The sequence below is a fragment of the Lissotriton helveticus genome, chromosome 8 (assembly GCF_964261635.1).
Source record: "Lissotriton helveticus chromosome 8, aLisHel1.1, whole genome shotgun sequence".
Lineage (NCBI taxonomy): Eukaryota > Metazoa > Chordata > Amphibia > Caudata > Salamandridae > Lissotriton > Lissotriton helveticus.
In genome coordinates, this window is record NC_136069.1 from 65611846 (window position 1) to 65628087 (window position 16242).

The 16242-nt window shown below is 42.6% G+C and overlaps 1 protein-coding gene across 1 annotated transcript in view; it reads left to right on the top strand.

The window, feature by feature from the left end:
- FAM162A (family with sequence similarity 162 member A) overlaps positions 1-16242 on the top strand; it is a 48742-nt gene that overhangs the window by 19714 nt on the left and 12786 nt on the right. Inside the window, exons 3-4 of the mRNA XM_078656633.1 lie at positions 1303-1408; positions 11753-11861. Of these exons, the coding sequence (XP_078512759.1) occupies positions 1303-1408; positions 11753-11861 (215 nt within the window). The remainder of the gene's footprint in view (positions 1-1302; positions 1409-11752; positions 11862-16242) is intronic.

Genomic DNA, 16242 nt, shown 5'->3' on the forward strand with positions numbered 1-16242 from the left:
ATAGCTAACATGCCTTTCAAAGTGTCACTCTGGTTGAAGGTGCAACTCTTGCCATGATAATGCGAGCTTTACAGCAGTGTAAGCTTCTCTTTGCCGCATAGGCAACAGTAGTGCAATGTACACTCCCCACACCCTTTAAAACAACAGTGGGGTAGTCATTGTGACAGAACATGGATTGGGTGGGACTAGCGGAGTTTCATTTGGCCATTAAGTGGAGTTACAGACCGATCTATGCTGGTAAGAGTGTTGTGCTGCAAGGGGCAAGGATCGAGGTCAGTGAGTAAAAGAGTAGAGATGGGCATTGCTCGGGTACAGTACAGAACTGCTGCAGGGATCATCCCCTTAATCATTTTCGATTTTCGTTTTCATCTCCACCTTTTCCTGTCATCTTCTCCTCTGACATCTCCATCTCCTCCACCTCCTCTGACATCTCCTACTCCCCTGCCTCCCATGTCATCTCTTCCACTGCGCGCCCCCTGCCCTCTACTTCCGTTTCTGTCCTCTCCTCCCCCAGCCTCCTCCTTGGCCAACACCTCCTCCTTGGCCGTCTCCTTCTCAGTCTCCTCCTCCTCCTCAGTCTCCTCCTCCTCCTCCTCAGTCTCCTCCTCCTCCTCCTCCTCCTCCTTCGTCTCCTCCTCCTCCTCCTCCTCCGCCGTCTCCTCTTCCTCCTCGGCCGTCACCTCCTCCTCGGCCATCTCCTAGATCTGTTTCACTGAATAGAGAGTTGGAGACACAGCGAGAGAGAGAGACCTGGACATCACTTCACTGCACCTATACTGTTTTTGCTTTATCTTTCTTTGGACACTTTTTCTTTTGGATAAAATGACCACCGATGATGGGAAAAGTGGGCATATCTGGTGAGTACCTACCAATTACCCCATTGGTGGTGCGCCCGTGAGGGGTCATTTTGTCCTCACACATTTTTTCACCATTATCCTGCCTATTCAGGAAAACATTTTGGTACTGAATATATTGGGGAATAAGACTTCAGATACCATCTTGTTCTTGTGGACTGTCTTTTGAAAAAATGTTTTTTTTAATGAGAGGCAGAAAAAACGTGTTGCAAACTACCTCATAAGTAATAAAATAGAGAGTAATTGTAATGTAGAAAACTACAGTAACGTGCACACGTTCTAATCATATAAAAGAGTTGCCTCAGAGACCGGGTCTTGGTGCATACATGATTTTTGAGTGGAGGGTGACCCGTGTTTTCTTTTCCCTCTGTGCTCCTTATTGAATATATGTACTTGTGTATAGTGCCTTTCAGCATTGATGATTGGTTTTTTACACCTTTTGGTTTAGGATATTCCTTCAAAGTGCCAGGACACAAACCCACGGACTGGGAGAAAAGGTTACTGCTTTGGGGAGGTCGCTTCAAAAAGGAGGAGGATATTCCAGAGATTGTTTCGTAAGTATTCATCATTTATTTGTATTGATTTTATGTTCATTATACCATGGTTGTTCTGTAAGGCATGCAGTTGCTTCATACAGCCACATAGTGAATGCTGTTTGGAACTTTTCAAAGTAGGTGTTTGTTTCAAGAGTGTCGTCCGTTTATCATGGAAGTTAAGCACGTTTAACTTTGCCGATCGCGAGTGATGACCATGTCATGCCTTGTCCTCCCTCTGGATATTTGTAGCCAAACTTTAGGGTTTCATCTTAAATAGGAAGCTCTACACTTTGTCTTGGGGTACTACTTTGACATTCCTTGATGCAGTGTACCGCCTGATAGTAGTGTTTGTGGCTATTTTATCTTTGATTCACTTTCAAAGCGGCGTAGTTTTAGGAGGCCTCTTGAAGTATGTACGATTTTGGGACTGCAGTTATTGCTCTGGCCCCAGTGCCTTGATTATTTTGCAGCCAGTAAATTGATTATATTTTTGTGGGACGAGATCAAAAGAAGGCTCATGTATAGGACTTCAACAGAATGTATTGTTGTTACTATGATTGTCCCACTTATGTTTTGTTCCCAAGACTGAATTGGGAATGGGGTTTATTAACACCATGCGCGCTGCGGGTTTTCCCGCTGTGCGCTGACTTTTTAAAAAAACCCGCGGTTCATAACGAGCTCAGCTCGTCATGAGCGTACGAGAGGCGTACCTCATGACGAGCTGAGCTCGTCATGAGCGTCGAAGGGGTTAAGGACCTTCATCTTTAAGGAACATAGTGTGGCTGTTTCACTACATTCACATAGCCTAATTTGTTGGGTTGTATGCATTACCTGGACACACGTCTTTTAAAGTAAACTTTTTTTTTTTTCTTCTCTCCATTCAATCTAAATCTTACAATGACATACCAGGAGCTAAAATTGCATGCCAGAGGACTTATTGTGGACATTTGAGACACTTTCCCACTAGTTTGTTGAAAGGAGCCTCACAGAAGATTGTATGGGATTGTTTTTCTGTCAAGGGATAAGCTTGCCCCGCTAGCCGGAGACAGCATATTGTTCCTGTCTGGCCTGTTTTCCAGGTTCTGTAAAACTTAGACAATCCTTGCATCATCTATTCCTGGAGATATATAAACGAGATACTACTGCAAGGTTTCTGGGATTCCCTAGTACCCTAATATTTAAGGGGTAGCTGGTGTCAAACCGCCGAGGCTTGCTTTTGCAGCAAAATGCCTAAATGAGGTTGCAGACATATTGTACTACACTTGAAACACATACATTGACATAGCGTTTTTTAAATAAGGTTATTAGTAAGAAAATATACCCAGTAACTTAATTATGTTTTATAGCATCAACAATATTGGACTACTAATCCTAAATTACTCTCTAACTGCACTGAGTTCTAGAATTGGACACATGAACAAGTTTTGCATTCACAGGTATGATCTCCAAACATTAGTTTAAGTGCACCACATGCTTGCAAGTGTCTTGAGTTGCCCTTCATTGCAGGGGTGCCACGGCCACCCAGTGGTGCTGCACTATTGGGCAGCAGTCAAAGTCAGTGGCGGGAGTAGCAGTCTCGGTCACATGGTAGCTTTGGATGCTCGCACTCACGACCGCCCATTGAGCCGCCCGTCCATGGGTGTAAGGACTGTGAGAGGCATCTTCATGGCTGAGGCACAACTACCCCCACTCGCTCAACCTTCACTAGAATCAAAATGTGTAGCATGCAGTTTGGGGCATGGCTGTCGGTCATTTGAGGAAGCGATGAGGAAGTACAGAGTATAGGTGCACTGACCTCTTCTGATCATTCGGGCTGGTGAAGTTTAAGCATCTGGTATGGGCTGAATACAAGCAAGTGCTTTGTTTGGGTTGAGCAGCAGGCAATGGTTTTGGCAGACTCTGCATCTCCAGCCTCCTACAGCAAGGCACCTGCTCTGAGCAGGCAGATTCCCTCCACACTGGGCAGTCCCTCCTTTGGGTCCTTCATTAGCAGCATAGCATCTTCTCTACACCAGGTGTATACGACTTTTACTCCAGGGAAAGTAGACTGTTCTAAATTGTGCTTCTGGCCACCTCCTTCCTCTGTACTGTTGTGCAGAACTTGGAGAGGGAAACATGCTAGCGTAATAGTCATGGGGGACAGTCCAATTGTTTCAATCAAGCAACCGAGCTTGGCAATCGCCCTAAAGAATCACAACCGCAATGTAGTGCATTTCCTTTTTGTTGGCTACCATTTGGAGGTGAAACCGATACCTTCCATTTTGTGGATTCCCGATAGACTGTTTCTACTCGCAGCACAAAACTCAGACTTTGGGATGAGCGGGAGTTCAACTGTTCGTACGAGGAGTTTGTCCCATGCTGTGCTTCCAGGCCACAATCTTTGTACAAGTGTTAATCCAAGGCCTGGTCACACATTGACCTGTTGGAACTGGTTCTGTTGCAGTCATTCTCAACAAAAGGTGAATTTAAGTGGGAGGAGAAATGGCCAGCAGACTAGATGGACATGGTCCGAGAGGCGAGATCTCAAATTCTGACTATCATTGTGGCATCTTAGAACTTTAGAGGCTACAAACTTGGAGGAAGGAGGAGCTCCCTCTGAACAGTGCGCCACTTCTCATGTAGCGATTCAAGGTCTCAATGGGGGTAGTAAGCTCTATATAAACCATTTACAGTTCTGTATCCTCGCACATTCCAACACATGCCACACAAATCTCAGTGATGGGATCACATGCTTCACCTCTTTAACAGGAAGAGCCAAGATGTCATATCCCTGCTATGGGTCCAGTAGAAAGGCCTGTATTCCACTGCAAGCATCATCTGCTGCTATCTTGTATTGTCACAGGCACTGTGGTCATCTACTGTAAAAAGGAATACAAAATGGGTGTATCTAATACACAGAGCCTAGCATTCTTTTATTTAGCGACACACACCATAATCATGATGAGCACTGGTTAGGGAACTTGTGACATGGTGTCATCGTCTTCAGAAGCATACAAGAGTAGGGACTTCCCTGATTACAGAAACTGAAAAGGAGAAATGTTAGTCAAATCTCTAAATTTGATTTAATCTTGCATAGCTTTATTTTATTATATATCTGCTTAGCCCTTTTCTGATACCTTTTCCAATTAAAACAATGCTAAATACAAACATGAGGGCTGCCGTCATTACTACAGAAGCTACAAATGCCTATTAGTCATTCCGCCTAGATGTGGTCTCTTCTTGTACAGAATTACTCCAGGATATCCTTTGTTTGGCTCATGAAAATGAAGAAGCTATCTGTAATAGTTAGCTAAATATATCTCAGAAACATTCTATAGACCTCGAATAGAACTTTGTTGCAATGCACATATTTATGCAAAGTCCATCAAGGAATCAATTTCTAGAATTTTAGTAAATAGATTGATAACATTAAGACATTAGAATTCAATGGATGATGAATAATGATCACGTAGAGAACAAAATGTCATGTACCTAAATCTATATCAAAGTTTGTTTAGAGCACATAGAAATATATTGAATAATCATCAAAAGAACAGATTCTTGAAAGTGTTCAGTGTGGCAGTGCTGGTGATAGAAAATACAGCTCAAATGTGATCAAAACATAGAAAATGGTGACAGAGATTATTTTAAGTAATTGCAGAATGTTCAGTTGCCCAATAGCCCAGTTGATTCAGATTTGCACCTTTTTTTTCCCCACATGCATTTTTTGTCATATATGATGATGGCATCTCGAACCAGACATTAGTGAATGGCCATCATCCGGTTGAGGGTGTCTGTGTCACTTATGCTCCAAAGGAGAGGTATCAAATACAAAACAAGCATTTGCAATTCAATAGGTCTTACATTTGCTATTGGTGTTTGTGTTTTTGTTTGTAGTAGAATGGATGTATGTGGTGTAGAGTCGAATTATGTGGGTTGTTTTGGAATTGATAGTTGTGGAATTGTGTGGGTAAAATTGTGCAGTGTATTTGTGTAGTGAAATTGTCACCTGGTGAATAGGTAGGGATGACAGCTGCACCAAATAGAAATAAAGGAAGATAGAGAGGGATATCTAGTTTGTGCTGGAAGTGGTGAATGCACTCCAGACAGAGGAGCAGAAAGAGTTTGTGAGAAAGGAGGGGAGAGCAGGCGAAAGATGCCTAAAGAGGGAGAACTTGTGCACGCAGAAGATACACTAAGCATTTTCTAATTGAACCAGGCTTTTAAGAAACAAAATAACAGAAGAAGAAAACATTGTAGTTCTCTACATCAAGAAACTACTAGTAGTTGTGGACACGCAAACCTTAAGAGTCAAACCAGAAACCAATCTATATATTATTCAGCCATCTACACCATACGCTGCCGTATCCAGGTGAATTAACATTTCATGGGCATTACTCTTCTTTTTACCTGCCTAGAGCCTGTCTACCTTTGCACAATACTCTTTCTAAGCACCTGTAGAGTTCCTACTTTGATCTCCAAAGACCGATCATTTGCAATTAATATGCTGATATCATCTGTTTCCTTTTCTCTCTCGTTCAGCATGTCTTGTTCAATCTTTTCCCTCTTTTCATGTCCTAAAGGGTCTCTAAAAAGTCTTCGTACTTTATTCGCGTCTTATCTTATGATCACATAATGGTGAGTTTCACTTTCTATACATGCATGTGTAACCTCGTTCTCTGGGTATCTTGTTTTGATGAACTCTATTAGCATCTTCATGCGGGACACAACTCATTGATTATCATCTCACTTTTAGATCTTCACTTAAGACAAAAATGTTATCTTAAAAATCACAGGCATAAAAATCTAGTTTTTGTGTTGTCCTGTATCCTATTCAGTGTATACTGCGACGGATTCCTGACAAAGGCTTTTCCGAAACGCGCCTAGTGTCAACAAACCACCAGCTTCTTAACATTATTTAGTTAGCCGCATCGTACATCATGTATAAAGAGCAATCATGTTTCCCTAATCGATGTGATCTATAAGTCAAAAAAGAGAGAACAACCTTTTTCCTTTTCTATATGAATGTATCACTTGTGCAATCTTCCATATATTCACTGTAAATTTGGACAAGCTATTTTAAAATATTTAAACAAAATGTCAGAAATATATTTCTAGATTTATCCTAAATGAAACATCATATATATATATATATATATATATATATATATATATATATATATATATATATATATATATATATATATATATATATATATATATATATATATATATATATATATATATATTCGAGCAGTAGCGGCACCCCCCCCCCCCCTCCCCTAAGCGCCTTGAGACCCTATGGGTAGGTAGCGCGCTCTATAAGTGTCAGTGATTGATTGATTGATTGATATATATATATATATATATATATATATATATATATACACATAAAAAATGAAGAATAAATAATTTGATAAGTGTATGTTACATTATCTGTTTTTCTATATATATGTTATTGTATGATTAATACTCTAGATCTTTCTGCCTGCGCCCACAGTACTAGTGCTTTGCCCAGGCTTTTTCTTCAGTTTATATTTTCCTTGTTATGAGCAAGTTTATCCTGTAAACGGGGTCCCTGTATTTCCAAAGTTATTATTCCAAAACACTGTATACATTTGCTGGCTTTCTACATAGCCTCTTTCTACCCACAATTCTGTGTCCCTACCCGGTACTAAATCCCTGGCAGCATCATTTGTGAGACTCTGACCTGCTCATGACACCCACTGAAACTAAACTGCCTGCTACCTCTATGCAGACTAATTTGAAGCAGATATCAAAACAGCTACAAACAAAAAGTTACTGCCAGGCTTGCTTCTCATAAGCAAGGACTATAAGTACAAAGTGTGCGTTTATGCATCGCTTGCAGACTTTCAAACGCATAATTAAAAGGCATCGTCATTTACAATGCCGATAACTCAAACTCTCGCAAATGCGAGACCTATTGCATTGCAAATCCTTGTTTTGTGTTTGCATGTAGTAGGAAATGGGCAGAAACGTTTACACGGTCAGGTAAGTCATTCCGTAGCAGAGACCTAAAAAGCTGCAATGATCCTGGTGAAAAAGCTTGTTGACTTAAATGTGTCACTTAATTACCAAAGAAAAAGATGAAATATAAAAGCCACAATATAAAACTAAACTGCAGAATCCAACCTTTGTGTTTCTGTGTTTAATGGAGACCAGGAAGTGCCCACGATAATTATATAACCTAACCTCACATTGACCATCTAGACAACAAATAGACCGGTCCAAAAAAAAGTTAAAAATGAATAACATAGCAACATGTTTCCGTTTATGGTGCAGTCTGATGTAGCTGCACATCAACGAAGAAGGAGGGAAATACCATCCAATCAATGATATAGCAAATAATAGAAGATACAGACCCCTTGCCGACTGAAATGTCAAGCAGAAAATACAATTCACATTAGCAAGCTCAAAGTATATTGTCCAAGCTCGAACTATATAGTTCCTCAAAACGGCTTCACCCCTAAAATGCAAAAGGTTTGTGAGATTTAGCAATGACAGATTAAACCAAATGTTGAAAGGCACATTCTGATAAACCAGTTCTGTAACTGCAAAAAGGCACCCATCCAAAACCGATACACCAAATCACCTGTTTAAGATACGTCGGATGCATAGATCCTTGAGCAGGAAAACTCTGTTTTAGCTTCCGAGTGATTAGCTCGTAGCTCTTCTCCCTTACCGTGGTTTGCACTCCCCCAAAAAAAGGACTCACACCCTCACCAATCCTAAACCAAAATCAGGTTTTGTTCCCCGCATATATCAAAATTAATTCCTTGCAAACCAAAACCGATAGATAAGAATGAAAGTAAATATTAGACAAGAAATGAGCGCCTTCCGAGAAGACTGCCGTGCCATGGCAACCTGCCTACTCTGGAGCATTCCTGCCTCACCCCGGAGTGCCAGGCGAACACACGAGGGCGTGCAGGGCCATTATCCTATATTAATGTACCCTTTCTGTAGAATGCTGTCGCGGAGCCTTAAAAGCACGTTTTGGACATAGGACATCATGTGCTTCATAGTGTGCCACGAAAGTGAGCATGCACTGTGAAAGGTGCGTCCAGGGCTGCAAGCCTGTACAGAGGATTAACTACTGGTCCTCCAAAGGTAAGCACGATCGTCATGATGGCACGTACAGGGCTAGAAAGGGCGCGGTGTGGATGGCATGTAATCAAAGAAGCAACATCAGGGAAATCACAGCCACAGGGTTCAACAGCTCCGCAATGGCGACTTCTTGTTTGTATTTTCAGCGCGATCATGCGCACTTTCACTTTAACAATAGCTGCCGTCTGGCAGTGTGGGGCTGCATCTAAAATAGGCGGCAGCCATTATTAAAGTGAAAGCGCACGACGTGCTAAAAATACAAACAAGCGACTGCCATTCCTGCGAGTGCTGTGAGGGGCGACATAGCGCCTTTCTTGTTTGTATTTACGGCGCGCCATGCGCGCTTTCACTTTATTAATGGCTGTTGCTTATTTTAGATGCAACCCACACAGCGGGGCAGCTGCTATTGTTAAAGTGAAATTGCGCTGCAAATACATATAAGAGGCCGTCATTGCTATGAGCTCTGTTGTGCTTGCTTTAGCAAGCGATGAATTAAGGAAATAATGCTTCTTACCTGCTAAGGAAAGCTAGAGTGTAAGTACACAAGTAAGAAGGGCTGTCCTTGTGGGAGGTAACAAAAGACAGGGAGGTACTACTAAGCCTATTCATGAATCAAAAACCATTATTTATAAAGGCCAGGAAGAGGAGCCAATTGTAAAAGTGGGCAGAAAATGGGAGGAGCTTAAAGTCTATACCTGAATACAGCATGTCCCGGAGAGACAGCGCAAGCGCTGCCTAGGCAAGACCTAAAAAGGCTAAACACAGTTCAACTCCTTGGGCACCTGTCCCTGAATCTGCCCTTAAAATGGCACCCCTCCAAACTTGGGGTCTGATGTGATGCATGTGATATCAGTTACACATGCTCTGGACTGTTGTTGCTGTTCCACCTACTAGGTAATTGACAAAAAAGAGACTCCTTGATTCGAAATTCAGAAGTGCTCCACTTTTGGTTTGGGATAAGGCATCCCACCTGTGGTACAAGTTCTTTATATGCACAGACCTTGTGGTTCTCTTTTGGCACAACATTATGAGTTGGTGCTGCAAGTACAGAACATGACTTCTGTTCTATCCAGACCCTTGCTGCTTTACCCAAACCCGTGACCAGGCCTAAGCCAAGAGGAGAAGACAGAAGGTGCTGCCTCTGCTTTTGAATAGTAGGCATTGAACTGTCTGGGGTGTAGGGAGCAAAGTCCCAGATGACCGAGGCCTGCAAGCATGATTATTCTAGAAAGAATCCCGCCAGTCGTCACTACCGGCTTGTGTCCACAAATGAGCATTTATAAGAAACGCAGTCCTCATGAGAGGGTCTAGCTCTGTGGGTGAGCCTACACTATCGTGTTCCTCTTCTGCTTCGGTCGAGGTCACGACGGCCCTCTTTCAAAAACATAATTGTTTCTCTTAGGAAGCAGTATCCCTGTCCTTGGCTCGTCAAGAGTGCTTTTGTCAGAGACTGCATTTCTTTCTTGTATACCACAAGTTATTTCTGCTTCAAAGTAAGACCCATGTCCAGGATTCACAAATCTTATATACATGATTTGTATGGTACCATGAATATCCAATTGTTATCTGCCTTCAAGGAGATATTTGACGCATTGCTTTCAGTAAAAAATGAGGTGGTCACAACCGTCCATTGGAACGACTTCAAAGTCACAAAATCAATGAGTGGCTTACTCTTTGGCTGCTCCTCGATTTGATCCTATGCAAAGTGCAAAATCAGTATGATAACAAATTGGTCAACTTCTCCACCCCTTCCATGGACTGATCATCGGATTGATATCTAGCAAGAGATGGCAATTTTTTGGGCTACCACCACTGATGAAACCCATTCTCATTTTGATCACCTGTACTTTGCGTGTTTCATTCGATCACAAGATCTCCATCTCACTTCACATGGCTACTATATACTTAGCCTGTTCACTTTCCTAGCCTTTCTCTAAACACATGGACGCTTGACTGATCTCAAATGTTTTTCTTAAATTTGCTATAACTTCAGTAATTTTACAACTTTATGCACAACTCATAATGTTTTTTCCAATCTGAAACAGTCCTTTTTCTGGCTTCATACTGGCTTCATACAGTTTTGCAGCTGGTGATTTTTTTCCTTCAAATGACTATTGGTTCTGTAAATTCCCAAACAATTGTACACGTGTACTTCAAATAACCATGGATTAAGGTCAGTTTGCATAGTTCACAAGCTTTAGCCATAACACTGTGGGTGAAGGTGCACCACCCACAGCACTCCACCCCTTTCCTCCGAGGACTGCATTGTCTGCTTGATATGATAAACACGTTTTCTTAGTTTTCTCTTCTTCTTTCTTTTTCCCATTTCTCTCTATTTTTATGGGCCAAAGTCTGATGACGAAAAGTAAATCTTGATGATGATCGAGCATTTGCAATGCTATAGGTCTCGCATTTGCTAAAGTTTAATCTATTGGAGTCGTAAATGACAACGCCTTTTATTTATGCGTTTTGATAATTAACACATAAAAGGCATTGTCTTGTACAATGTCAATAGCTCAAACTCTTGTAAATGCGAAACCTATTCAAAGAAGCGTCCACGATTGTTCCGGGCTGCTTGGAAAGTAAAAGCGCGCATGGTCCGCTGAATGTTGCAGGAAAGCATGTTGTGCCTGCAGTAGGAGAAATGCATTAAAGAAAATAGTGCTTACATTCTAAAAAAGACTCGCTGCGTACCAACCGAAGTAAAAGAGCCAGTCTTTATGGGAGGTAACGAATGAAGACTAACAAGCCTATTAAAGAATCATAAGCCAGCATTTACGAAGGAAAGTGACACAAGCCAATGACCAATATGGGCGGAGAGTGGGCGGGGCTTCTATTTCGTATTCCAATACAGCATGGCTTGCACAGCAGCGCATGCGCTGCCCAGGCTCGACCTAAAAATGAGTTCTGAAGCCCATCTCATGTAGCCACTATCACTATGTAAAAACTCACATTTTACTGACTCCCTAGTAGCATTAGTTTGTCCAGTGTAGGATTGTCTAATCACCCACAATGTCTTGCGTAATTTATAATCGTTGTATACCTTGACACGATCTTCTAACATCATTTTTTTAAAAAGCCCCACAATTGCATATTTATTTAACCTTCTCAAGGCAGCCATGAATTTTTAACCCATCTTGGTGTCTGCATGAGAGAGAGAGAGAGAGAGAGAGAGAAGAGGGGCATATTGCGGTGAACATCTACTGTGAACAAAATGTTGACTTGTTGTTTTTTTGTTGATTTGTTTGTCGTCCCAAGGTTTGAGATGGTTGATTCCGCTAAGAACAGAGTCCGCGTGAAAGTCTCTTATATCATGATAGCTCTCACCATCATGGGATGCGTCACTATGGTCATCTCTGGAAAAAGGGTGAGTGGATATTGCACAGAGTACCATTTCAGTGGTCACAGACCAACTTCCATCACCTGGGGGAAGAGTCATCTGCAACAATCCTAGGTAGTAGTGCGTGCTTCTCTCCACGGCAGGTCGAGGGGGCAGTGCCTAATGAATGTGGTGATTTGCATTATCCTTTTCACTTCATAGAACCCTTGGAGAGAAGTTTGCAAACATGTCAGTTTTCATTTAATTATAGGTGTAGCTTTGGTAAAAAAAAACGTTATTGTTACGTTCTCAAGGTTCTATCCAGAAGGACCTTGACTTCTCCCTGCTATGACCACCTAAGAGAGCATAGGCCGTTTGTTTATTGTGGAGCATGAGTATTGAGTGGTTTATTGGTAGATGTTGGAGAAGGGGGCAAGTGTTTTGACAAGGGAGCACTCCAGAGTTGAGTAACAGGCAAGCGAAGAAGCAGAGAATAGTAAATTATTCAAACAAGTCCTTGATTTCCATTCTGCGTTTTTTCCTGTATAAATAGTGTTAGAGTAATTATTAACACTTGAATGTTATAAGTGACCACAAGTGTCAAGCTCAATTTTCTCTTGATGTCACAGTTTCAAGCGTGACAGTAGTTGGCAGAAATGTATAATTTATGCTGTTTCGATGTTCCATTTGAGACAAGTTACTGGCTTTTCCCCATCCTCCAGTTATGAAGGTGTCAGTCACAAGCATGTTCACCATTGCAGTAAACTGATAATAATGTTGCCAGTAACTGCAGAGCGCGCTGAGTGAATAATCTTAGCCTGGACAAATCTCCTACCCATGTTCGCCCATGTTGGATACTGGGTTGGAGAAGCGTGCACTGCCATGAAGACCTTGGTTACAGCATTCATAATTCTAGAGTATTTAAGAACAAAATAAGCAGCTTTTAAAAAACCGTGAGAGAAGTTAGAGAACAAATGCACACATCTATTGCCAAACACCCATATGTGCCAGATAACTGCTTATCTCTAGCCTAACTATTGACTCCAACCACCTACCATGATCTGGTGATTGTTTGTTAAGATCCTCCATCGCTGGATGTAAATTTAAGAACCTATGCCTCTTGGGACTTACTATGGGCTTTCCATTCTAGAACCCTTCTTTTTTGGACGTTTGATCCCAAATATGTATTCAATGTTTTTATGGAGCACTCTTATCAGATGTTTAAAGTGCTTCCACGTTGAGAGAATGATAAATGTTAGAGTGCAGTCGAGGTGCTGCAGAGGCAGGATGATGCCATTGGTTTGTTGTGATGAGCAGGTGTTTTGCTGCCTGGTCCATCAAAAATCCACGAAGTGTATAGCTGTTTTATTGGTAAAGCCTTGAACACTGGATTGGAACTGCACTTTCTTGTATGTGCACGTACCATGTGTTCGGCTATGGGACAAGCAATTGCCTTAGAAATATGCGCAGTCTGCATATTATTGCTGTTTTGCAGGGTAGTACGATTAATGGACTAGAAGACTTTGTTCGGTGGTGAGCCCTTGGGAGAGGTGAAATAAGTGAGTCTTAACTGCTTTACAGAAAATTAGGAAGTAGGTGCTGTAGTGTAGAGTTCTAGGTTCATTGTATATATTGTGACCTCCCTCCCTAGTCTTGCTTCTACGTGTTTAAATGGAGAGGTGATCCTTTATCGCACATGATCTGACTCTAATCATCTACTCATTAGGAAAAAGCTCAAAACGTGTCTATTCGAATAGATCTCCTCCGTTGTAGCCCAAAGTCTCAGGACGTCCTAGTAGGGTAGCTGCTGCGCTATACGGATATTTTAATACAATCATTCATTCAATTATGAATGCAGGCCTTTTCATATGACTGGAAGGCATTGGGTAGGCTGGAAATTTCACAGTTGCAGCATGTCTATTTACATGATGCAGCCCACAACCAACACATGCCTCTTGAGAAACTGAAGAGTTTGCACGCCTAGACAACAAGTGGCTTACATTCAGTAACTCTCTTTCTGGTGCACAGTCTAACTGATCTCACCTTTTAAAATATGCCCAGGTGCCAGCATGGATCTGGAGAATTGTTTCTGCATAGCCCTGTGTTCCAAAACCTAACTTGGAACACTATTATGATGTCCAGGAGCCACGTCCCAGAACAGGGAGCTGGAAGGCAGTGAGGAATCTGCAATCAAACAGAGTATCCACTAGAAAGAGCGCAATCAAAGGAAAGTAACTTGTTCTTCTGATGGATACATCTAACTGCAGATTCATCACCTTTAGTTAGGAGTTACTCCTATGGTATCTATTCTAATGGTGAGTTTGCAAAGTAAACTCAGACCAAAAACTCCATCAGAACGGAGTGGGTATGAAATGCCCTTCTGGCCAGATCGTCGAGGCAGTAGTGCTTAGCGAATGTATGCACCGACACCCATGTTACAGCTTAGCAGATGTCTAAAACCAACATCCCTCGCATCAATGCTGTCATGGTGGCCGTAGCCCTTGTGGGGTAGGCCTGCAAGGCTTCAGGGGGCTGTTTCTTTCACCAGTGCATGGCAGAATTTCATACAAAGGATTATTTTCCTCGACAAAGTCCTCTTTTGCACTACCTTCTTTGACCCAGAAAAATCCACAAAAACCCCAAAGGCACATCAAAGGGAGTTGGAATCACATTAAAGGTCTGCTGTATGACCTCTGTAAGGCTGCCATCGGCTGCAGGGCTGAAGATGATCCGGGACATTGATGTGCCAGTATGATTTCTAATGCCGTTTTGGATTCGAGTGACACCAGTGGTGTGCCGTCTCTATCTTAGGCCCCCGTGAGCCCACACTAGAATTCAGGTGGCTTGATGGCACGGAGTCTCGCTTGGCCTTCTTGCACTTCTGTCTAGAGTTCGGGTTCTTGAAAGACTTTGACCGGAAAGTGGACATTTCACAGGCACGGCCATGAAACCTGGACCATGACTGGACCACCAACTTGGAGCGAGATGTTTCCCTTGATCGTAACCTCTTATGTTCAGCGACGTAGTGCTTTGACTCCTGCTCCTGAATTGCTTCGGGGTACATAAGGGCACACTTGTCAAACGACTTGGTTGTGGCAGGAGCCCAAGCACCACTAAAACACCTTGTGCACATCAGTGACTGACATCTGCTTCATGTAGTGTTGGCATGGCTTGAATCCTTTTGTTTTCGGTGGGATGATCATTCTTCAGTACACTGTTATAGAAATTTGGAAGTCCTCGGAAGACAGACAAAGTTGCAATAAGACCTCCAGATTAGTGTTGAAGGGAGTAGAAAGAAACAAACATGTCAGCATGCAGGGATAGCGCTTATAGAGCCACATGATGCTACCTATCTGCTCACATGATCATTCCTGAGAAAATTCTCCTGATCTAGTCTGGTGCCTGGGTGTATATATATATATATATACAGGAGGTGAATAATCTGTGGTTAGAAGTATCTAATAATAAGGTTAAGTTTTCAGGGTGGTCTGGGCTTGTGTGACTAATTTCTGATAAAGAGCTTCTGTCCTCCCCGGAGGCCATGCTATCAGATGGGCAGAGAATGCACGTTTTGACACTGCTACTCTGCTGGACTGGTTTCTACTACACCGTATTGAAAATGACCTCTGAGCCCAGATTCCTTCTTATCCCATCGCTCCTGATGACTATGTCCCCCTCTCCTTTCTTATCAGTAATGAGTGCGGAGACCACCTTGTATCCTGGCTATACCAAAAGTGCTTGGACATGGTCCCCGCTGCCGATGACACACTGTGTGATGCATGGAGGGCAGACCCACAGCACCCATTACCAGACAACATATGGTATTACTGCTGTCTTCAGCCCAACTTGGTCTCCCCCCAACCACAAGCACAAGTTATTGCACTTCAAATTCCTCAGATGTGCCTTCATGACCCCTAAGCTCATGGCCAGGATGGACCCCTCCTGTCTCTGTATGTGCCCCAAATGCTGTGCTGAAGATGCTGATTTGTTTTACTAAGCTTGGACATGGCCTACTATCTACCGACACTGGTCTGAGATATTTTAACAGCTTTCCCTAATGGTAGTGGTGGCCCCAGACCCGCTGCTAGCGGTATTGGGATATGTGCACAATGTTCCAAAGGGATCACGAAGATTTGCCACATTGGCTTTGCTACTGGCGAGGCGGGAGATCACACTGTCCTAGGGGAGTAGCTGGCACCTCACGGCAGCACAATGGCTCTGGAGTCTCACCTTTTGCAATACAACAAGTGAACTCTACACCCTGATGCATCCTCTCTCATCCCGCCAACGGAACATCTGGCAACCTCTCCTTGATTACCTGCAAATGTATGGAGGCGGCCTCACAGGCATGACCATTTCGAAACAATAGTATTCCAAGCTACGTAGTTCTCCCCTACTGCCAGGCTCTGCCCTTTCCCGCCACAACGCG